The sequence below is a fragment of the Pithys albifrons genome, chromosome 2 (assembly GCF_047495875.1).
Source record: "Pithys albifrons albifrons isolate INPA30051 chromosome 2, PitAlb_v1, whole genome shotgun sequence".
Taxonomy (NCBI): Eukaryota; Metazoa; Chordata; class Aves; order Passeriformes; family Thamnophilidae; genus Pithys; species Pithys albifrons.
The window spans coordinates 95,993,216-96,018,620 of record NC_092459.1 but is presented as its reverse complement, the minus strand read 5'-3'; the positions used below and the strand labels follow the sequence as shown (position 1 = coordinate 96,018,620).

The window sequence follows — 25,405 nt, the reverse complement described above, 5'->3', positions numbered from 1 at the left end:
AGCACAAAAAATAAGTCACTGCAACTTTTAAAGCTTCAGTTAATGTAATAAGACTGTAATAATTTTATATCTTATCCCTATTTTTCTTTCTCCAAGTGCAGTCAACACTTAATCCTAATTTAAAAAGCTTTTGTATTTTCAGAGGTTGTGTCATTCATTACTGGATGTGTTTTCCTCAGATCAGAAATAGCTTTATTCAGTTGTAGTTTTATTGTATTTTGCTCAGCTCCAAGATTAAGTAATCTGCCAATACTGACAGTCAGTTTGGTCATTTATTTCTTCTGAAATCTGAAGTCAGGCAACACAGTTTTCATTCTGTAATAATTTAATTCAATCTAACATTGCTTTTTAAATTTGTTTTCCTTATGGAAGGGTTCAAATGCTTCTCTTCCATGTTCTTCCCCAGTTGGTTATTAACATTCAAAACTCTTTAAAGTCCTTTTGTGTCTATATTGTATGAGCTCCTCTGTGAGTGAAGGTCACGTTTGGTGTCACTGCTGCTCTTATAGTCTTGGGCATGTTTTTTTGCACCTGCAGACAAATATTTTTTTGATCTGTTAAGACTAATTTCTGTCAAGGATGCTTAAGCCTGGGTGGTTTTATTTCCATAATTCAGTTTTACAGTTAGTTTTTATTAATTTTAAATATTCGAGTTAAAATGTTCAAAATAGTTTCAGTGGCAGCATTGGATTGAGAAAAGTGACTTACATAAATGCCTTTCCAAACTACTCTCTTTGGAGTATCTCTTCTTCTGCTAAATTCTCCCTCTCAGTGGACAGAGCATTGGTATTCTTTGCTCACATGGACATAAATTCTTGTATTTATCAAGTATTTTATTTTGCATACTGTTGTTCCATTTTATATTTATCATAATTGAGGGAATATTGGGAATACTTGCTACAGTTTCTGTACAGAGGGTATCCCATGACTGAGACATTACTTCAATTCTGATTTCTAAGATTCCAAGAGTTCTTAAAAGTCTTAAAATTTCTCTTACTTGTTCAGGTCAACAAGATTTTATTTTATTCTTTTTAGCATTCATTATTCTATTTTTTATTCTGTAATATCTCTTAAAAAAATTGAAACAAAGTTATAGTTGCAGAAGAGTTCATTGCAGTTCATCCCTGAAGAGATAATAGACAAGGCTTCCTGCACCCAGTGGTTTTCTCACCTTCTGCTTGTTTGCAGATGGGAGCACCAGAGGAAACCACTGGGATTTCATCTTACTTGTTGGTCTTCTTATAGATCTGTCAAATGGATTAGCTTGCTAGTGGTGTTGTTGTTTCCTTCTCTGCACTTTTATGGCAAATTCATGTCAGAGTAGTAAGACTCTGAGACCATGCCGTGAGCTGTGCCATGTCTCTGAGCCTGACTTACGTGTATGCTGTGTACTGTGAGAGTACAACAAGGTAGCACCTGTTTGCAAAACGTTTGTGTGTTTTGCCCTGCTCTCCTAACCCGGGGTGTAGGTCTGAATCCCTGCTCTGTAAACCCATTGTGTCCCTTCACCCCAGAAATACATCAGTTGCACAGGCAGAACAACTGTGCAGTATTGTGCAAGGTTCCCCATGTGGAAATAGGATGGATTTGCTTTGAAACTGCTTTGCATTAATGCCCTTAAGCTCTAGTGAGTATCCTAGAAAGGCATACTTTCCCTTCTGAGCAGACCAAGCGCACCACACCTGCAGTGCATACATCATCTATGTAGTGTGCAAATCAAATTTGTGGAATCCTTTGTGCTGTACAGTGCTCTTTTCTTACTTAGTGTCAGCGACAGTAACTCTTAAGCAGAGGGTGGAAAACAAGCCATCTCTTTGGAAAGGAGATTTTAATTACCACTTGCCCTCGAGAGAGCTGTCCTCCCAGGTTAGAGCAGAAAGTATTGGAAGGGCACTGTGGGAAAGAATAGCAAGATGCTCCTTTACCAAGCCACAGTTGCAAATCAATAGGGGCTTTCAGCTGTCAGTGCAACCAATCCCTAAACCATGAGTACAAATATTTACTTCTGCTGAAAACAGAGAGAATTTACAAAAAAGAGAAACATATTTCCATTCCTTTAGTTAGTCACAGAATCAATATAAATGATTTGAGGATGTGAGGAATTCAGAGTGCCCCAGCATAGTACTCACTTGAGTATACAGCTTATTTTCATAGACCAAAGCTTTCACTCTGCGAGGAGGAAAATACCCCCACAGCAGGTCACTCTCAGCATAAACACATCTGATGTGTATGTGCTCCTTTAACATTTAATTTTAATCAGAATGGACCCATATCTCTCCGTAACATTTAACTTGCTTTCTTTTGTGCAACAGAAAATGCAAAGCTGACGATAATTTTTAAAGTACCCATTTCAGTGACACCTACATGATTTTTTTTTAATATTTGCTGAATTGATAACGTTCATGGTAGCGGAGTATAATGCGCAATAAACTGCTTTTGTGGTTGATTAAATGCCAAAGTGAAGTGGAGGCATTCAGCAACTGCAAAAGCCGTTTATTTAGTATATGCCAATGCCATGAACATTATTCCTGTTACACAAGATTTGCTATACCCTAATGTACAGAAGTAGAAAAGAAATTGTTTCCTTTTCTTGTGGGGGTTGCAATTGCTGTGCTGCTTCAATCTCGCACTTCACGCTGATATGACATTCAGGAACATAGCTAGGTTGAGTGGCTTGAGAAAGAGGATGGTTTACACAGTGAATAATTATGTAATGGAGTTCTTTGTGTAGGGAAAGCATTATATGGCTGGGTACATTGAACTCAATTAATTGTAGTATGCTAGTTGTGTGACTTTGGCCTTATAACTTTTGATAGGAGGAATTCCCTTTTGCTACTGGGGTTCTTTGTTGGGGACTTTGGCCTGGGGAAAGCAGCTGTAGTCCTGATTATTGGCTTAACCAGAGACGTGCTGACTCCCGTTGGCCTGTATTATTCTCCCTCGCTGACCAGTGCCACCAGATAAAAAGCTGCAACAATTTTCTGTCATTCTTTGTGTAATTTTTTTCTCAAGATAGAAGTTGGTATAAGTTATATGCAATCCTGATGTTTCTCTCAAGGGGAAAGATTTTTCTTTTCTTTTTGGCACTTCAAAAGTTTATAAAAGAATGGTTTTATCCTAGTTTGATGGAATAAGTACCTCACTGACATATAAGTCTTGTATGATGATATGCTTTCACAATAACATAATTTACAGAAACTTGCTGTAATTTGATTAGACACAAAATAGGAAAAATAAAAAAATATTATTATTTTGTTAACTTCTGTCAGTATATGTTATATATGTTGCCTGTGAGAAATGAAGGGTCATGGTGTTTCTGTAGCACTAAACTTTCTTTCTGATTTCACTTTAGTTTTTGCATATTCATTCAATATCATGTAATTGATTTTCCATGGATTTTTTTTATTTTCCCTAAGTATTTCCTCATGATTTCTCTGACTGAGAGAGGGTTATAACCTTTTGAATTCCATTGTCATTTGCGTATGTTGTTACCCTCAGAGTTGATAGTCTCTTACTGTCCAGTTCACCTGCCATTCTTTTCTTTGTATAGAAGAAACTGAAGCAAAGAAGACTCATATTATACCCTACAGATTGAACAATGTCATTAATTTGCTGTCCACAGGATCTTCAAGAGTTGCCATCTGTACTCTTTCAGTACAACAGATTATCATTTATTGCTGCAGAGCAATAAACTTTTCTAGTAGCTATGTCTTGAATTTGCCTACTAAATTGGATATGCAAGTGGGCAAACACAAATAAATATGGCCCTATTTTTATAGTTGACTTCTGTTCTACATTACCCTAGAAGCTGGATAGTGGACTGCTAAACGCTTGTTGTTCTGTAAATAGGCTGGGACTGAAAAACACAGAACAAAGATTTCAGCTGTATGGAATAGATAACACTGACAAATTTAAAGCATTACACCATGCAGTTACAGTTTGGAAAAGAAGGTTTTCTTTATCCATTTTCTACTTCCTACCGAATTAGTTACAGGCACGTGTTCTGGAGCTGGGTTTTTTTGTCTCACACATTAATGTTTGCTGTCCAGTAATGTTGCTTTTAATTACAGAATGTTGGATACAATGGGAACCACTCCATGGCCACTGAAGTCACTGATTAACAGGGGGGTGATCCAACAGTTTTTGTCCTCTGCAGGATACTGGGTGGCTGAGAATGAGGCTGTGAAGACCTTTCCTCTGTTCCAGGTTAAAATTCCCTGCTGCTGTTTCATTCTCCAAGTACTTCAGTCTGCAGTTAGTCAAGAACATAATTTTGAAAATACAAAAAACCCCTAATGCCTAGGCTTGTATGCTAAAGGCACGTGGAGTAAGCCGATGCAACAGCATCACGCTGAGAATGAAAAAAAAAAGGTTCACCACACTTTGAGTTTTATGCAGGTGTGGTGGTACATCGGGGAAATTGTTTAGGAGCGATCAATCCTTGTGTGAAGATTGCCATGTAATGCTGCTAAGGTCAGTGAGACCTTGGTTCATTTGACACATAAGTGCTGCTTGAGTGACTTAGGATATTCCAACACCCATAGGAACAGCCTTAACTTGCACACTAGAGGTTTTCCACATGTTAAGACTGTGATTTCTTGCACAGCTTGCACATTTGGTGCAGATTATACAGTGGGGTGAACTAATCATGGTTTCATCAGCATCATCCCTCTGCCTTTGATACAGTTGAAATGCTCTAGTGTAGGTGTTTTAGGATCATAAATAAATGTTCTTTTGATTTTCCCACTACTCAAGCTAAGTTTTTCCAGAGGTTTTTGCAGTATCAAGCTGTTACTGCAAACTTGATTGTGCCATTCTTCTGTGGTGATCGTTGCTGAAGTTGGAGGTAAATCATGTGCAAAATGTATGAGCATAATTATCCGTGACCTCTGTCAGAATCTGAACTTCTGGCTGGCTCTTGATTGAGTCCCGCTATAATTTCTGTTAATACAGATAAGAACTTAGGAGGAAGTTCATCTCCCAACTACTTTGGGGAACCTGGGGTCTTGTCAGAGGACTATAGTCCAGTGGCTGGAATGCAGAATTAGGGTAGCAGGTCTTTGGAATTTTGCTTCTTACTGTTACATGACTGAGTCTGAGATTTAGTCTTTAAGTCTCTAAAACTGGAATAATAATGTTTGCAATTTGAGACTTACAGCGTGCTTTGAGACCAACAGTGAAAAGCTCTCAGTAGTGTATTTATTACATTCTGTTTGTAGATGTTACAAGCTGTAGCTAGGAGAAATGAGAATAAAATGAAGCGAAACATGCTGATTTAAAAGCAAACTGTTGAAGCCAGGCCTGAACTGTAAAATACCTACACATGTGCCAATGCCTCTCTTCACACAGCTCAGAATTAAGTTGCAGTATTCCAACTGCTGTCAAAAAAATGAAAAAAATTTCCAAGGTTATAACTGTTTAGTGGGGGGGAAATGGCTAATTTCAGTCTCTTTAAATTTGTGGTGGAGAAAATAAGGGCCTTTGATCTCTAAATGAAAGCTTCCAGAGTCATTACTTTGAATCAGTTAATCTCTCCCAGTAGTTACCTTATTCTCTCTTCCTCATGGGCATCCTCTTTCATGGTCTCAGTGCTGAGCTTCAAATCAATGAACAAACTGTTACTGCTTCCAACACAGCCTGTCTAGTGAGCTTTCCTGCTTTTATGCCTTGCCAAGCTCTTACCTCAGACCTTGGCATGTCAAAGTGGAGAAGAGGTCCAGTAGTGCCACATGTGTGTTAACCAGGCTGGCTCCATCATCTTCATTTACGCTGTATGCGTCAGGCATTCTCTTGCCTGTTGACAAGAGATGTTTGTGAGGGATTGTGTGTCCTGTTGTTCCCAAATGACATAGATAATTCTAAGCAGGTCAAGTGACACAGCAGTGTCTGGGAGTACCCTTGGTCATCCAATTATCTAGTCCAAAAATACACTAACCAAAGTGACAACTGATACACATATCTTTGTATGAGACATCTGTGCACAGACAAAAATAAGTTGGCGTTGTGTGTGCTGTTGACTGAATATTCTCTTGTTCATAATGGTTTTCATTTCTCTTAGGAAAAAAAATAAAGAAATTTCCCAGTGTTAGCCCCATGAAGCATTTATGTTACTTATAGTATGGAATATTCTATCTGCTAGTGCACAGCAAGTGCTGTGAAGTAACACCTGGGAGTTTTTTCAAGTCTACCAGCTAATGCACATGCTGTATAAAACTCAGGAGCTGAGGTTCTGAAGCAGCATCTGTTCTCCTGCCATGATATTAATCTGTTATGTGAAGCAGTTACAGTATATGGTGAAACTTTCACAAGTTGTATTAGAGTAATTTCGTGGGTTTAGATGTGAAAGTTAGTCATCTAAAATTAAATTAAATTAAATTTGTGTGCTGTTTTCAGCTGCAGTAGAATTAATTTTCTTCCCAGTGACTAGTGCGAAGCTGTGTTTTGGATTTGTACTGAACACAACACAGAGTTGATAATATAGAGAGATTTTTGTGATTGCTGAGCAGGGCTTGCACAGAGCCCAGGCCTTTGCTGTTTTTCATACTGCCGTGCTGGTGAGGAAACTGGGAGTGCCTGGGAAGCTGGGAGAAGATACAGCTGGGACAAGTGACTCCAGCTGATCAAAGAAATATTCCAGACCATATGACATCATGCTCCTTGTGTAAAGCTGGGGGGAAGATGGAACAGGGAGAACATTTGGAGTGGTGACGTTTGTCTTCCCAAGTCACCGTTATGTGTGACAAGGCCCTGCTTTCCTGGGGGTGGCTGCCTGTCCATGGGAAGCAGTGTATAAATTCTTTGTTTTTCTTTGCTTGCGTGTGTGGCTTTTGCTTTTTCTATTAAACTGTCTTTATCTCAACTCAAGAGTTTTCTAGTTTTTACCCTTCCAATTCTTTCTCTGAACCGGCTGTTGGGGGGTGAGTGAGTGTCTGTGCAGTACTGAGATGCTGGCTGGCGTTAAACCACAACATATTTGGTACAAGGTGAAGGTTTTTAGACAATTTTCTCTTCTGAGAGAGTGTTGTTAGGAATTTTTCAAAGTATTTGGAATACAGTTCTTTTATTAGAAGCCACCTTGCATTAAGCAACAAGTAAGAAGGCCCTTTTCACCAATAATGACAGATTTTCTTTATTAGTATTCCTAAAAAGACCTCAAATATATTATCTTCACTGAGGCAGAATTTCAGGATAGGTGATACACCTCAAACAACAGTAACATAATCATGGTTGCAGACATGGGTATTTTGCTATGATGTGTCAGACCTTAAAGTCTTTTGTGCAACTTCAAAAATATGTCCCCGAAACTAAAAGTGAATCATGCTCATTCCCCTCTTTCTGTGACAATGCATCCAGTGTGTGTGCAGTCATCATCATGGCTAGGCTTCGTGAACGAAGATTTGAGAAGGGCACTACCCACGCTTGCTGCAGGCTTGCTGGTGGCTAAAAAGGCTGATACGGGATAGGCAGGTCCAGTCACAAAAGGCACAGCGGAACGTCTCCCTAGGTGATATTGGCAAGGAACGGTTCTTTCTGCGTTGTCTTTTCTCCTCAAGACTGACTCTCCGTGCATTCCCAAAGGAAGCAGCAGTGTCGTGAATGATGTGTCTCCATGAATCCCAATTGGAGGCCAGAGTGGACCATTGGTGGCAGTCAATATGGCCAAGGCTGAGGTGTTATTTCAGGGAGTCCTTGTATCTCTTTCTTGGGGCTCCTCTCTTGCGGCAGCTGGTGGCGAGTTCACCATAGAGCATAATCTTCGGAAGGCGGTGATCCTCCATCCTGGAGATGTGCCCTGCCCAGTACAGCTGCGTTCAAAAAGTGTGCAGTAGGGTAGCAACAAAAAGCACCAGGGTTGGAAATTTCACCTCTTTACTGACCTAAATGCTTTCTCCCTTTTTGTGGTTTGACCCCATCCAGCAACTAAGCCCCATACAGGCACTTGCTCACTTCTTCTGCAATGGAATGGGGAAGATGGGAAGAGTAAAAGTGAGAAAGCTCATGGACTGGGATAAAAACAGTTTAACAGGCAAAGCACAAGCAAAGCAAAACAAGGAGTTCATTCATGACTTCCTATGGGCAGGCAGGTATTCAGCCTTCTCCAGGAAACCAGGACTCCATCACATGTCATGGTTACTTGGGAAGACAAATGCCATGACTCTGAACATACCCCCTTCCCTCTTCTTCCCCCAGCTTTATATACTGAGCATGATACCATGTAGTATGGGAGATCCCTTTCATCACCTGCGGTAAGCTGTCCCAGCTGTGTCCCCTCTCAACCCTTTGGTCACCCCCAGCAGGCAGCACAGGGCTGTGTCCAGTTGAGTTTTGTAGCAAGTTCTCTGTCCTTGCAAATCCAGGGATTGTTCAGGCTGTGTGCACACCCTGTTGCAGTGTCAAAATACATATCTCTTACTTTTCTTTGTGTTTACTTCCCTTGTTTCTACCTGCATCCATGCTCCTTTCTCCATTACTGGGATGAGAGGCAGAAAAGGCCTTCTACTGTTCAACAATAACAAAAACATCCCTTTGTTATCAACACTTTTCAGCACAAATCCAAAACTGTCCTATATTAACTACTATGAAGAAAAATAGTTTTTCCCAGCCAAAACCAGCATATAGTTGTACTTGAAAACCTTTTCTATTGTCTGTGCTAATCATCCATTCTTTTCCATTTCCTAGATCACAGGAACTACTTCAAAATCAGAGTTTTGCTCAATGTCTATCAGAATGGTGCTAAATCAATTCCTACCTTCTGTGAAATTTTGCAATGCTTTATCATTAGTATTTTCTTTATATGTTTGATTATGCTTTGACACCAGAAGTAGCAGAAATCTGAATACAGTGTTTGATAATTGGCCAGAGCTAAGCCTTTGCTATGTGGGCACCAATAATCTTGGGTTTGCTGTCTTTACTCAAGATCACCCTGTTTCTAAATCTCTGTTTAATAGTATTCCAGATTCTGTTATCAAAATCCTTCAGCTTTCTCCAGGACTTTGTTGCCAGGTTTCTTAACAAGTCTGATGGCCTAAGAGGTCCTTCTGTACCTAAGATATAACATTGTGTAGTCCCCAGGTGTTTTTTAAAAATCATTTCATAATTCAAGCTTCTCTGTTTCCATGGTTGTGTGTAAGTTTGCATATACATTTTTAAAGATACTTACTTTGCAGACTGGTGAGAATTAAGTAAAAAAATCAAATTAACTGAACTAAAGTATCGTGCTATTGCTATTTAACACTTCAATATTATCTTTCTTCATTGAGTTCTATGCATACCAAGGTTTTATGCATATCTATGCATATGTAGGTTTTCTCTGTTTATGTGTTCTTTGTTATGTTGGATTCAATCCTTGATTATCTCGTGCCTGGGAGGAAGATACAGCAATTGTTGTAGTTGAGTGGGTAAATGACAAGGAAAATAGTACTAGAGCAAAGCAAAGCTGGTATGCTTCCTGCACTGGGACTTCTAGGGAAAGAAGGATGGATAGATGTCTTCACACTACCTTTATGAAACTTTGAGATTTTTAATACAGTTACATGTCCTTATTGTGCCAGTCTGAAGTCCCTTCTGTCGTAGTACCATGGCAAAAAGCCTTAAAAAGAATTTAGAATATCCTTGCCCTCTATAGTGCAATGATTTGAGTGATTCTTCAGTGAAGCTGTTAAGAATAAATATATATATATATATATATATATATATATATATATATATATATATCAATGTGCTTTAAAAAAAAAAAGAAAGAAAGAAGAAAAGAAAAACTTAAAAAGTCCCACCTAACCTCAGTTTAGTAAGAGTAAAACCACAGTTAAGGTAGCAGTATGTGTGTATCTATATGTGTGTGTGTGTATGTATACATATAGATATATTAAAAACATGAATTCTGTATGCAATTTCCAATCTTTTTGTAAGAAAGTTTTCTTAGTATAATTTTATAGGATTTGAAATGGAAAATAAAGTCTGTTCTTTGTCTGATACTTACCAGTGTAATTTTAAAGTGAAAAATAAAAGGGAAAACCTGCATTATTCATCATATAGAGTGCAGAAAACTCTGTTTTCTTATAGAAGCTAATGCAGTTACATATCTCTGAAAATTATGCAAACACGAGATTTTTTTTTTACTCTGCCACTAATAGATGAGCAAACCAGGTAGTGGACCTTAAGAAAATAAGCGACAGTTAGTTATACTTGTGATAATTAGTGTATTTTTGCTAATGCATCTGAATATATCATGGAATTTTGAGTGATGTGGAGCATTCATATTTTACTGGTGAAACGAAATAGTAGATTTTCAGTGGCTATAACTGTTATATGATCCTCACTAAAATTAAAGGAGTTTAGATTTCTAACTGATGTACCTTTAAAAATAAGTCTGTCTTGTTGAATAAGGAAAAGAACATCTTCAAATCCCACTTGTGTCCATCTGTAGCATGTTGTGTCAGTATTTCTGGTATCTGTTATTTTGATTTTTTTTTCCTTCTTCCTTCAGGTCTCATGGAAACCCCCTCTGATACAGAATGGAGAAATCCTTAATTACGAGATTCGCATGCCTGATCCACGAATTGTCATTACTGGGAACCCTTCATCAAGGTTAAGTCATTTGGTGACTAATCTTGTACCCTATACAAACTACTCGGTCACGGTAATAGCTTGTACTGGTGGTGACGGCTTTCTAGGAGGCTGCACGGAGAGTTTGCCTACGAGAGTGACGACACCTTCAACTGTTCCTCAGAGTGTTAGTCCATTGTCCGTGACTCCAATCAGTGAATCCTTTATTGCCATTTCTTGGCAACCACCACTAAGGCCAAATGGTCCTCATCTGAGGTAAGCTGCAGCTGAGATAGTCTCCTTACCCAAATCTGACTCAGAAAACTCTGAGTGATGTGAGCTTAATGTTGTGATCTCTTAATTTCTGATGTTTGCAGTTTCTCTTTAGGGCTCAGGAAAGAGCCAGGATTATTAAGAGCAAGTGTGTTGTCTGTGTTGGAAGGCTCTGGGTCTTTCAGATTAGTGTTGTTTGAAAAGCCAGAAGTAGCAAGCACAGGATATTTGCAAAGTCATAACTGGTTTGGGCTGCAGCATCAGTCACTTTTGACAATGAGTTCAGGCAACAAGTTCCACTGACAAAATAATGAGAAAAAGATGAGATTTCTGTAAATACGAGTAATTGACACACACAATATTCTCAATACTCTGTGTGGATTATTCCACATGAAGAGAAAGTGACCATTTGGAAGTGTGATGTCATGAAATAATCTCCAAAACTTAAGTGATGAATAAATTAGAAATGAGACAGTGCATGAAAAAAAAAAGGAAGTTAAAATGCTAGAAATCTGGGGGCATAGCCAAACTAGGAAATGCAAAGAAGTACTGGGTTTCACCACAGGAACCAAAGAAAGGAATCTCCTCTGAAATTTGCATGAAATGCTGTAATGGGGATCTTGATTTGAATGTTGATTACTGAGAGTGTGTGTGTAGATATACATTTAAAAAATATGGATTTGAGTGCATAAAGGTTTATAAAGACAAATAACATCTTTATATATACACAATAAAAATGTCAAATCTTTCATTCTAGTGCTTTAACATATCATGAAACACTGTGCATGGAATTATAGCTCTCTCCATATGTTCTGCTTACTAGCTCTCTTCTAGGTGCACTGATGGGTTCAATAATTATCATGTAATGCCATTTCAGTTGCGTATGTTATTACAGCACAGTAGCTTGACTTTTTCTTCAGGCTTAATTAGAGCACACTAGCACAATACAACTGAATGAAATGATGATTGCTCTACAGTAAAATCTGAAGTTTCAGAAAAGCAGTCCATGTTATTCTGGGGTTAACGACATGACCATTTTGCCATAGATTATTGAAGTAAATCAACACGACCTACATCTGCAGATTTCATTTCTTTCATGGTGTGCCATGCTGCCCTCAACAAGAACAACCACTGAAGCAGCTGCTCTGTACAGCATGATGGAACAAGAAGTCTGCAGCAAGCAGAGTAGCAGCAGCAGCTGCCAGTGGGGGTGATTTACACATGATCAGCACTCAGTGTTCAAAAGATTTGATGTTTTTCATGACTCTATTATGAAATATACTGGATGGAATATGCCAGGACTGTTTCCTATAAAGCCGTAATTATCTGTCTTTGGGTTGACACTGATGAACCACTCATGTGAGAGTTGTTCTTGTTATAAAGTCACCTGATTTTTATGACACTGTGAGTTTAATTAGTTTTTACTGTTTAATTTCTAAAGTTATAATCCTAACTTCTTCAGTAATTCAGTTTGGCATCACTAAGTGGCACAATGCTTGCTTGTACATGTTGAAGATTATTCCCTGACCTCAAGGGTGAAAGTTGTTAGAAGTTGTGCACGTACATCCTGCCTGAAGTGGAACATTGGTAGCCTTGGATCTGTTGTAAAAGAGCATCTCAGTTAATATCTGGTTTTGATGCAATACAAAATCGCTGTATGCAATACCTGTTAAACACCTCTTAATTCAGGGTTTCAAATCTGGAATGGTCTTGTCCAATATTTCCTCATCAGACTAGAGAGGATCTTAACATTAAAAAGCGTGAAATTACATATGGAGCCATTGGTCAGCGTGATGATTGCAGCAGAGTGGTGACCCACACCGAGATATTCTGCAGAATAATTAAACAGGGAAACACTCTCACAAATATGCTCTTAAAATGAGTCTTTAAGATCTACCAGAGCATCCACATACTTCTGTCTGGAATTTAACAGTAGCACATCTCCAAAATGGAAGACAGGGACAGGACAAAGCACAGCAGCCCAGCACTTTAGAGAATCAAGTTGTGTATGTGAGTGAATATGTATGCATATGACTCTAATTTGCTGGGAATAAGTGGAAACAATGTTGTAACTCTAGTTTGATTAAAACTGCAGTTCACCATTGAAAGAAATTTCAGACTGTTTCTATAAGTGGTAGGAAGGGTACAATCATCTGGTGCCTTGCAAGTAGAACAACACTATCAAACTGAAGCACTGTTATAACAAATATATCTAATTTTGTTTCTTTTAGAGTATAGTTTCCTATGTAATCCCTAGAATGATTAGGAAATGCAAACTACAATAATATCCCTTTTAGTTTGTGTAGATGCTAAGTGATTTAATTTTTGTTAAATTCCATAAAGTTTTCTGTAAAAGATGATGAAGAGTGTATGATGCAACCTTGAGGAAAGCATGTTCTCTGAATCAGGCAGTCTCATGGCTGACCTGATGAAAGATGGGCTTTGGGTGATCTGCTGTTTGAAACAGAGACAGGAATACAGCTTCAGATACCAATTAAAACCAGAATGAAATAGTTTGGTCTTTCAAGCTCACATCATGAATGTCTGCCTAAATATAGAGATACTTTGCTAAGGCCTACAGATGGATCAAACAATTAACTCATTCTATGCGTGTTTTCACCCATAATTTACACTGTGTTTATTTGAAAATTCATGTTAAATACAAAGGCATACTTAAGTTACTACTACTAGTCAAATAGTAATTGCAATTCTATATGTTTTATTACATCTGCAAGAAAGAGGTCTTATCATTTCAGATTCTGGAGTAACCTGCTCATATCATGCGAGTCTGCATAAGACACTACTACCGGGCTATTTAAACTTGATCTTCAAAACACTTCCACAAAGATTAAAATCTACAAATCATTAAATAAACTCATTGTTTTCAAATGGAAGTGCTTAATTTTCAATTTTTAAAGTAGGTCATTGTGTTGCTTTTTAAGTAATTGAATATTTTAAATCATGAAACATTAAAAAGAATGTTTATCTCAGAAAGTTTACAGCTGTAAAAACAAAATAATGTGGGGCTTTAAAAAAACCTGGTTGGCTTTTTTTTTTTTTTTGTGTAATAACATTAGTTGAGATAATCCTGGTGTTCTGCTTGTCTTTTGTGTTAGATATGAGCTCCTGAGACGTAAAATCCAGCAACCACTTGCATCAAATCCCCCTGAAGATTTAAATCTGTGGCACAATATTTACTCAGGAACTCAGTGGTTTTATGAAGATAAGGGTCTTAGCAGGTGAGATTACAAAAACTATAAAAACAAATGCTGGCATTTTGTATAGTGTATGTTTAATAGTTCAAAGTGTTTCTAGTGTCTTTATGTAGTGAACATATTAATTATGTAATGAAATATTTTTTGTCATCATCTTTGGTATTAATCATTCTAATATGCAGGGATTTATCATTAGTCTGTCATTCCTGACTCGTGTATTGTTTTGGTCTGAAAAACAAATGAAAATAAAACTCTTGTGAAATTTTAGCTCATACAATCCAACTATTTTGATTTATGTGTGCATTTATGTGTTGGCAAAGTCATAGCACAGGTAGAATGCATGTTTGAGAAGTCCTAGATGGGAAACATTTGAAACTTGGTTTCAGAAATGTGATTTTTTTTTTGACCTGATTTTATTGTGTTAGCTTCATCACAGTTAAATGCAGAGTGTTGAGAGTGGAGAAATGGAATGTGTGTTCTATTCCTCAGTATGTAACAGTGGTTACTGCGTGGTGTAAAAAAGACATTTGGTCTTGACCAAACTTAGTTTCCGTATCTTGAAGTTAAGGCTACTGCTCGTTCAGGCAAACAAACACACACATCAAGAAATCGTAATGGAAAGTTCAACATGAATTATGCATTGGGGTTTTTGTGGGGGAATTCTTGGGAAAACCCTCACGGATGGTTTCAGGATGAGTGTGTTCTCTGTGCTTGCGTGCTGGTGTGCTTTATGAGAACTGTATGTCAATCATTGGCCCTCAAATAGCTGAATTTGCCTTCTACTTCTGTAAAAATTGTGTGTGTCCCTCCTGAGCACAATGTGAACCAGGAGAATGTGACCCCTGCTCCTGCCTGTTGTATAGACTGAACCAAGCCCAGTGCTTCTGCCTCTGGCTTTCTTTACCTACTCACTGAAGGTCATTGCTCATTTCCAGCTGTTAAAACAACTGATCGTGGAGCTGTACTTGTCCCAATCCTGCCCAAGTGTCCATTTCTTTCTTCCAACCATGTCTGAAATTCTACATGGAGTTTCCTTTGGTGAAGATGCAAAGGGAGAAATAAAATGTTTTACGTATACTTTCACTGTACCTCAATGCTTATAGTCACAGGTGGAGCTAGTGAATTTCCATTAATTTGCTTTCTTCTCAGGGGGACTATTAAAGCTCAGCTCTTTTGAAAAGCAGGGTGTTCAGTAAAGTGTCAAAAAAGTAAATACAAAAAAGTGAAATGAATTAAATATACACTTTGAGTGACTTTTTGTACTAATCTCTAAATATTAGGCATTTTACTGTATGTTCCTTTATTGTGTTTGTAGATTATTATCTCAATGTTGCAGCTTCAGTGAAAATTTGAAGATGATGATCCAGAGTTTCTGTGCTTGTATGAGGCTTTTATGAGGAAATTAATTTGAGGTTATGAAATCCCACTTAAAATACAGCAATGTGCCTTTTGATATAATGATGAAGTGACAGTCCTTTAGTTTACTAAATACACATGTAGTGTTTAATAAATCTGTGTAAGTGGAATATACACAGTTCTTAAGAAAAGTACTTATTAAATAAATTTGAACTTCTGGGAGTTGTTTTTTGTTGTTGGAAGGGTTTTTTGGATGTTTTTGTTGTAGGAGAGTCTTGACTGTGTGGGGAATCTCTTTTACAAATGAGACTCTGCAAGTTAAAATCAATGGGTTTCCCAAAAGAGGAAAAAAGCCTCATTTGATTAAATTCTGATCCAAATTTTGGCAGGTTGCCACTGCTGTAATTACATATTGAATTGAGCTATAATCTCTCAACACCTCAGAAGCTACAACTATGAAGAAGTGAAATAATGTGTTTTATTTTTGTTACCATGTTAATCATGCTGAATTATTTGCAAAAAATAGATGCATCTTATAAAGTCTTCATTGGTGCACATCACACAGCTGAATTTTGTTACAGGAGGAGAACTAACCATAAATCTTTGGCACAGGTAGAAGGTTTTACAGCAAATATTTTCTGTCTGCAGTTTTTGTTCCGTTTAATATTTTTAAAATGTCTTAGGTACACAACATATGAATACAAGCTCATAGTGCACAACGAGGTAGGATATACATCCAGTGAAGAAGTGAGAGCTACTACATTAGCAGGATTGCCAGAGAAAGGAAGTGTCCTTATTGCACGTGCTGTTAATCATACTGCTGTAGAAGTGGAATGGTCAAAACCAAGTAAGTGTGCTTAGTATTTATTCCAGTAACTAGACGGTAACCTGCCATCACTTATATTGGTCTGCCTTGTTCTCATAGGAAACACAGTCCTTGTCTTGATTTATAATATACCTAAATGTCCTTGAAAGGAGAGGAAAGAAATGGGGGGGGGGGGGGGGGAATGTGCACATTTCACCATTTCTCAGTCATGTGTGTATTTATTGTAGGCTTTTTTGCAGAATGAGAACAGTGAAAGTGAAGAAATAGTTAATGCAAACTCACGAGACATCTATAAAGCACTCCTACACAAAATCCTGTTGTCTTTGTGGTCTATTTCTTCTCTTTGTATAAAAATTTACATATACATTCCTTCATGATGAGGGGATCCCCTTTCTCTTTCTTTTTGCTCTGCTCCTTAAAATTAATTTAACTGACTTCTCTAGTTGGTTTGCTAATACAGCAGTGGGGAATTTCTTCATGACTCACATGCAAATGATTTTGTAAGGACTGGGTGCCGAATTGCAACAAATGTAGTCTCTTTATTTTATAATTGCATGCTTGAAGTAAGCATGCTTATAAAAACTGACAAATGTAATAGACCTGAAGCAGCTCACTGAAGTTTCATTACCTTAGTAATCTAAACCCCTGACCTTCTAAATGTAGGTAATGCAATCTGGTTTTATTTTCATTCATACCTTAGAAATTTCCTCTGTATATGTTTGTAAATGCAGAAGTTAAACACCAAGACAAGGCCATTCATTATTTGAAAACGTTATCATATTTTATTGCTTCTTATGTTGCAATAAGCATATTCACTACTTTGTAAATCCATGTTTCATTTTTTCAAAATAGTAATTTTCAAATTATTTTAGGGAATTTGAAGGAGCCCTTAAAATAAGTTGCCTTGCTGTCTTTCTTTTCCCTACTGGAGGTTTCTGACTTCTAAAGATTTAGAACTTGTATCTGTACCACTTAAAAACAGCATGTCATTCTCGATTAAGGATTTTGGTGACAAAACCATGTATTATAGAATCTGAAAATATATTTTTGGCTTTTATCAATGCTGTTTCCCAGTGAGCTGAGTCCTGTTCAGTGGTACAGTGTGTCATCTAAAGCAATATGTGTTAGTGCTTAAAATTTTTGTCATAATTATTCTTTTCATCTCAATGCCTACTGGAAAAGCAGTTGCTGTTGGTAAGATCTGAACTTAAACTGTTTGACAAAGGACAGATAGGGTAACAGATGACATCTCAGTTGCTAAAATGGAGAAGATTTGCCTGTAATCCTTGCTTATCCATCATCTCAGACCAGTGAATGTCTTTCCCTGTGTAGCCAGAAAATTACGCTGGTTTTTATTTCCTTTCTCTGGGGAAGTTAGGTCTCTGTAAAAGACATTTTAGAAAGAAATGTGAGAATTTGGGGGTTTTCCCCTGTACATATAATGCTTCTCAGTGTATTACAGCTTTGCATGCAGATTATGTGATCATGCTTCTTCTAAAATAGTAAAACGTAGCTTTTCATTGTAATTGTGGCCAAAGGACTGTCTGCAAAGTTGAATATCACTAGAATTTAAGGCATAGGCACTAGTCCCTTCTTCATGGCTCGAGGACTAACACAGAAGTGGGGTGGGGTGGGGGCATGTTGTTTGAAGAGAAGGAGAAAAAAGGGAAAAGGTCTTTGAGGTTTCCATCTTACACAAGTGCCATGGAGCAATCTGATCTGCTCTCTTGCTTTGATCTGGGTGAAAGACATCCTTTTGCAGTGGCAAACTGCAAGGCCATTGTTTGCAGTGCGTTTCACCTATTAATTTGTTTACCTTACAGATTCCATTGTCATCATGAGGATGTCTAGAGAAAGAAAGGTTTCTCCAGTGTTGGATAGGATGATGTATCATTAATGATTTTGACAAGTTAGGAAGAGCAGTCTGCATCACTGCTCACAAGGGTGAAATTGGAAGCACTTGATGGAATCTTTCTTTTGTTTTTCTTTTTTTTTTTTTTTAAAGGGTCTGCATAAAATTTGTTTTACTCTTCACAATAGATGTTATTGACAAAACCTTCTTGACTGAATGTTTCCCAGTTGATGTCCCAATGTTTTTCCTTTCTTTTTCTAGCACTACAGGATTTGCAAGGAGATGTTGTGTATTATACCCTCTTCTTGAATTCTACTGATGAGACAAGATCTCTAAGGATCCAGGCTGATGTAAACTCTGTAGTCATAGATGATTTGCAGCCCAACACAGAGTATCAGATATTTTCTCAAGTTTTTAATGGAGTCCACAGCATCGACAGTGAAGTTGTGCATGTGACTACCTCAGATGGAGGTTGGTTAGCAGTGAATGCAGCTTGGCTTAAAATCTGAGAATGAAATTGATTGATTTTTGTTAGGGTTGAGATCAGTCATCCTTCCATTATAAAATTTCCGGTATAAAAGGAAAAAGGTCTAAAACGCTAAAATGCTTAAGTGCTGGTTGTCATCATGTGGTAGATCAATAAATGGTCCCACTGAGACAGAAGGAAAAGCTCTAATAGCAGATATTAACCCAGTTTGTTCTCATCTTCTCCTGCATATTCCTGTCTGTGTGCACTAAGTATGGAACTGAGTTCATATCAATAAATGGTGGAATTTAGAAACAATTAATGGTTTTTTTTAAAAGATTTGCTCTCTGAAGCAACGTGCTTTTGACATGACAGATCATGCAAAGGGCCTTTCCTGAGTCACTAGAAACACTACGTGTAAGTTCAGCCTCTAAGAAAATTCTTTATGAGTCATTTCTGTGCCAGTGGGCAAGTGCAGGGCTGGGGGTAGAGGTTGAGGATACAATCATAATAAAAAAATTGTGCATCTGAAATGTGTTTAGAATGGTCTTTCTAATCTTTTTGCTTTATAAAGTCTCATTATAAACATTATAATATCATTACCTCAGAAGCAAGTGTTCCAGGTCATTAGCAAAGCACTTTAAGGGAGGATTCCATTTCCTTTCTCATGCCAAAGGTCAGCACCTTTTGTTTATAAAATAGAATTGATCATAAGGGCAATTTTTCAACTGGTAAAGATGGGGTTTTATGATAAAAATAGGTCTTTGAATGGTTATTTCTGACATGCTTAGATAATTACGTAATTTAACGCCAAGGAAGGTGTTGGTTTTTTCTTTTTTTTTTATATAAGTGTTAGGCTTCATCATTACCTATAGTAATCAACATTCAAAACCATTTACATAATGACAATATTGCACATTGCTTCAGCTATAAGGCTGATAATGTCATGTTCCACCAGACAGAACATATTTTGGTCTCAGGTTTTTATTTAAAATTCCTTATTTTTCTCTCCTTTTTATTTGGAAGAATTAGTATTGGGGAGACATAAAAATAATATTTTCATGTTTGCAGTGCAGATGGGTGAATAATTTATCATCATATCTCACTGGCCACATACTACTGATGATTGACACTATACTGTTGGTATAAAGCATTTCACCATCAGCTCTCATGATTTCTAACTGAGAGTATAATAAGCCAATTTACAGAAGACTACAGACTGTGATAACTTCATCAGAGCAAAGCAGATAAGCAGTGAACCCTTTGCTAAACCTAAATACTAATCTGCATTTGGTTAAACAAGTGCTTTTGCAGAGACAGCTGGAGTTTATTCAGATTCTTCCTTTATTTCTAGAGCCTGAGGGCATGTTCCCTCCAGAGGTTGTCATCATCAACAGTACAGCTGTACGTGTCATCTGGACATCGCCTTCAAACCCAAATGGTGTTGTCACAGGCTACTCTGTCTATGTAAATAATAAGCAGTACAAGACTGGAATGAACGAGCCAGGATCTTTCCTTTTAGCAGATTTGTCTCCATTCACCGTGTATGATATACAGGTTAGAATATATTTTCTGTGTGGTGTAATATACTTTAATTTTACTGAAAATATTTGGACTTCCAAGCAGAATATTGTTGAGTGAATTTCTTGACATATATGGACATATGTTTGCTCTGGTGTTTGTGTGCGCATCTACACAAGGCATGTATTTATTTTTCAGCATTTTTTGGTCTGAGTACACTTTTCATAACGCAAATTTCCATTATCTTTTTTTCAAACCATCAAAAGTCCATTTACTTTCCCCTAAATGCTCTGTGCTTCAACATTAGCAAAGCCCCAACATATACTAAAAAGAGGCAAAGATTTTACTCCTACTCATTAAAAGAAAATTGCAATTGTTTTAGAAACAACAGGCATGCATAATATATCTGTGCAGTGAAATAATGATGTTGCATTTGACGTGCTTTTATAATTTTTTTTCTCTTATACTTTCGAGGAGAAAGCAGAGCTGATCTCTGAAGTCATCATAGCTGTTAGTTTTACTGAAAGTATTTTTATTTTGCTTCTCCCTTTCTCTGTTTTTGCCTCACTAGTCACATATTTTCTGAAAGGCAAAATACTGTGTGTGGAAACATAATAATAATAATAATAAAAAAGAATAAAAAAATCTTTCTACTCTGAAGTTCTATTAATATATTATAGAAATGCAGTTTGACACTTATTGTAACTATTCCTGTCTACTTCATTAAGATTTGGGTTCCATTATTATATATGAGATGAACTTAATAGTACCATGTATACTTCACTCTGAAAATTTGCATCCAGTTACTGCATGCCATAAATAAAATACCAGACAGGCATACCGTAACAGATTTCCATGTTCCAGCCCCTCTGAAGCAGCAAACCTCCACCCATGAATACACATATGACTTTTTGAATGCCACTTGGAAACACATTTGTCTTTTCTCAATAACAATGCAAATTCAGGGTACTGCCTCACTTATAGACCCTCTATATTAATTTACCCTGGCTACCTTCTGTTGCTTGAGATGTTAATTATTCTTCTCTTCTGCTTTGCTAGTATTTATACTGGACTTATATGTGCATCAGTTTGATAGGTAAAACCAAAATAAGATGCCTTTTTTTTTCCATTTAATTATTTTTTTTCTTCTGAAATATTATCTTGGATGCATGGGCATCCCACTGGTAATCTTACTGAATTATCTTTTATTTTTGTGCTTATTTTATTTTGAGTAGCTTTCCTGTTGACAATACAGAAAGTGTTACAATCCTTCACTACCTATTTCATCTTGCGTCTGCTTAGTTTAATCCCAAGAACTGAAGGAATAAGTTTATATTTCTTTGGCATTTTTTCATAGGAAATTGTATGATTTCTATTTGCATTTTTCACTTTTAGTTTCCAAAACAGACATAAAGGAATAGAAACTATTAAGGAAAAATTATTGCTATTTTTATGTCAGAATATACGATAGGAGTAGAAAACTTACTCAAGGCCCCAAAACAAAGCACATTTTTCTCGGTGTTGTGTACTGGGTTCTACACATACGTGGAGAAAAACAAATTCACTGCAACTCTGTTGATGATAATTTAATACAAAACAACAATTAGTGCTAGAGGGCCACATGTAGCCTTCTTTTGAAAATGGTATGGGAAAATGTTGTATCTTTGGTAGATTTACTTATCTCAAAGCAGTAGTATTCTCCTGACTGTATGGAATCTGTTAAATAGACAAAATTGTATCTTGGGTGAAGAGAAAGTCTAAACAAGTAGAGGAGCTGAAAAATTTCTGCAGCTGAGTAAGTGAAACTCATGTTCTTCTTCATCAGATTGAAGCCTGCACAGTGTATGCCTGCTTGAGAAGCAATGGGACCCAGATCACAACAGTGGAAGATGAGCCAAAGCAGCTCTCAGCACCCATTATTCACATAATTGGCTCAAGGTACTATGCTATAGGTGGCTTTCATGAATCTGAAAGATTTGGAGCTGGAAAGGGGACCAGAATGTAAAGTTGTCTTTTCAGAGTTGAATAAGATGCTTAAAAGAATTCACTGTATACTTTGAAAGCATTTTTAGGGGTTGTTATTTTTGGTCTTGAAGGGTTTTTTGCAAAAAAATCCAACCAAACCAAAAAAAAAAACAATCAAAGAAGTCTTGCCCTTGGTTGATTGTATATACCTATTTGGGTATCACTGTGCTGTGATAATAAATAAGGCATAAGTGGAAATAGTTGAGAAGAAGTGTAGTGGAATGAAAATTATCACATTTTGCTGTCAGTTAAGAAGGGGAAGATTAATGCTCAGGGAGCAATGTGATGCTGATAATGGAAACTTAGAATAATTCTGGGTAAAAAAAAGTCACCCATCACAGCAGTAAGAATTAGTAAGCTGTCTTAAAAGGCATGCATATCTATGTCTCCTTGAACCACTGTTTGCAACCTGCCTATCCACTACATCCACAGGCATGGGCAAACTTCTTAATTGTAAAAGGAAGCATCAAATTTGCATTCTGTAGAAGCAACCAAATAGTAACTTATACAGTGCTTCTTCGGGAGTTATTGTTTTCCAAAGACAAAATAAAAATAAACTTGCCCATCAATTTTTCAGGATTGTGCCAACAATAAAGCAGTTAACCTCCTGCATTTATGTTGCTGTTCCTGTGATTTTCCACCTCTAGTGGAGTATGCTCATTAGCAGTGTTACTTTTATCAAAAGAAAAAAAACCTTAAAAATAACAAAAGTCTAACATCTGAGCCTTCAGAAGTGGCCAGCAGAATGGACTTGCTTCTTCAGTCTCTTAAGGACTTTCATCTGCTGTTTAGCATTTCTACATTTTGTTTGAATTGAGTGTTTGTCTTTGTATAAGCTTGCTATTTTTCTGTAACACATACAGATATAGTCAAAGCTTGTTTGATGATAAAAACTCAGTTCAGTAGCTCATCTTTTGCCCTTGGCTTTAACTTATGTATGCCTTTGTCTGTATTGTCTGTACTGCAAACACTTATGCATGTTTCTGCTATTATATATAGACTAAATATGTCATAACACATGAATGCAAAAGGATCAAAAATGCCTTCCTACTTTATAATCTGCTCAGCCAGAAACAGACTCTGTTTCTACACTGCCTTTTCCTACATGTCATATTATCATCAGCTGTTCTTATATCCCAAAAGAATACTAACTACTGATCGATTGCCCGGACATGTCTGGCCGTGGCCTACATGTGCCCCGGGTAGTTCATTTATTTGCCACGGTGGATTTGCTAGAGTGGAATTTAATCAATAGCTAATTCATTAATTCTGGTCCTCGAGTATGTAGGGATTGTGCAGTATAAAAATGACTGGCTGGCTTCAGCTTTGATTGAAATATGACAAACACAACAGCTGACAGCTTTGGCAGGTGCTGGGCTGAATATGAATTTTGCTTATTTATCCATAAAAGAAAAAGCTTGCTCAAGGAAAAAAAGCAAACCACAAACAACCAGTTTGTGTGGACAAGAGGACATTTTAATACATATCTGTCATCAGATAGAGAAAAAAAGGCATTTCTAGAATATAGGCTCGTGGGATACCTGAGATGTAATACAGCCTGTGCAGTTTATTGTCTTTAATTGGAATCATGGCATTTTTCCCTCTTCTGAGTCAGTTTGGGGGGCTGTATTATTGATGAAAATGCTGTAGGATAATATCTTTGTAGCATTCACAAATAATTGTTTTATAATTTGCCTCAAGGTGCTACATGACAGAAATTGTAATTTCACCCACCAACTTAGAAGTCTTTCTGATAGCAGCTCCATCCACACTGTTCTAATGAAGGTTATACCACTAGAGCCATTATAAATACCTTACTTTTCCACCCCTTACAGTTAATAACTCAGCTTCAGGCTGAAACTTGGCACAAAAGGTCGCGGTCCTGAAATAATTATTTTATAATGCCAAACTTCAAATAGAAAACAGTATAGGACCAAATCCTGAAATCCCAAGTCAAGGTCTGGTTTCTTATGTTTCTTGCCTACATTTAGGGTTTTTTGGAGGGGAGGTGGAGCAGTCACACTGGCCATGTTTAGGTAGAAAAAATTGCTGCTGAAATCAAGTTTTTGTTTTGTGCTTTTTAATTAGGACCTCAGGATCTGATTCTGTAGAGAAGTGTTGTATTTTATTCCATAGTTTAGAAAGTTCTCTGAGTACTGCATGCATGTGAATGCTGACTGAAAGTTTGCATAGTGGATTAAAAAAATTCTCATGGTATGTTAGAAAATAGTTTATTCGAAATACTTTTCTTCTTTCTCTTTTTCCTTGTAATACAGCAGTTCTGTTCTGTGCTTAAGTCAAAGTTCAGAAGACAACATGTGGCCTAATCTAGAGAATCCAGGGAAGATCCTTCATGGCTTCATGAAGAGAGGGCCCTTTAAGCACCCCAGGGGGAGAACCAGAAACCCTGGTCAGGCAGTAATAGAAAACTCAAAGAAGATAAGGCTGTGGAGGAAAAGCTAGGTGGATTCTTTGGTTTGGTGTTCATTATCATGGGATTTCAGAAGGTTTCTGTATCAGTTGCTGTTCACAGGTGAAGGAGCTGAAGTTATTTCAAATTAACATGTTAGTGAGAGGGATTTTAGAAAAAATGGATAAAACATAGCAACGTATTACTGGGATGATGGTATTTGCTCATGAGTTCTAAAGGAGATCAAATATGAAAGTGTCAAACTCCTGTGCTGTGTTAAATATCCTTTAAATTTGTCTTGGTACTGGAGAAATGGAAGATGAGACAATGCAGTGCAGATTTCTCCAAGGGGATATGGGGAACTAAAGACTGGGAAAATGGGCAGAAAGGAAAAAAAGACAAGACTGTGATTAAATGTGAAGCACTAGGGAAGGTTATTGTGGAGTCACATCCACTCAACATACAAAAAGCAGAATGCAAAGGTTTCTCACATATGCTTAGTTTTATGACACTTTCCCTACCATGTTCAAGACAATGTTCCCATGGAGGACACCTGTTTGCTCTCCCTGCTGTAGTAACAGGAAAAACCAAGCACTGAAAGATTCTTCTAAGAAGTTTGTAGCAACAACGGAACTGTGTTGCCATTTATCAGACTGTCTGTAGTGTGTCATGCTGCCTCTCTAATTATGTCAGCCCTGCAGTCCACAATACAGCAGGTAGTTAACTCCTGTGCAATAATGCTGGAGAGGTTGCTCAGAATGTGTGATCTCCTGATGAGGGAAGTATTTTATCCACTAGTCATTAATAATAGCAGTGTTCCCTATCGTAGGACTGCCAGGTGAATCTTGTGATTTATTTTTTTTTTTAGTTCCAGCTCCTAAAAGTAAAGCCATTGAATCTTAGATTTTTAAATTTA

The 25,405-nt window shown here is 37.2% G+C and overlaps 1 protein-coding gene across 1 annotated transcript in view; it reads left to right on the top strand.

Annotated features, from left to right (window-relative positions):
• USH2A (usherin) overlaps nucleotides 1-25,405 on the top strand; it is a 387,863-nt gene that overhangs the window by 258,037 nt on the left and 104,421 nt on the right. Inside the window, exons 42-47 of the mRNA XM_071578650.1 lie at nucleotides 10,487-10,821; nucleotides 13,935-14,057; nucleotides 16,073-16,236; nucleotides 18,329-18,538; nucleotides 19,888-20,090; nucleotides 21,880-21,992. Of these exons, the coding sequence (XP_071434751.1) occupies nucleotides 10,487-10,821; nucleotides 13,935-14,057; nucleotides 16,073-16,236; nucleotides 18,329-18,538; nucleotides 19,888-20,090; nucleotides 21,880-21,992 (1,148 nt within the window). The remainder of the gene's footprint in view (nucleotides 1-10,486; nucleotides 10,822-13,934; nucleotides 14,058-16,072; nucleotides 16,237-18,328; nucleotides 18,539-19,887; nucleotides 20,091-21,879; nucleotides 21,993-25,405) is intronic.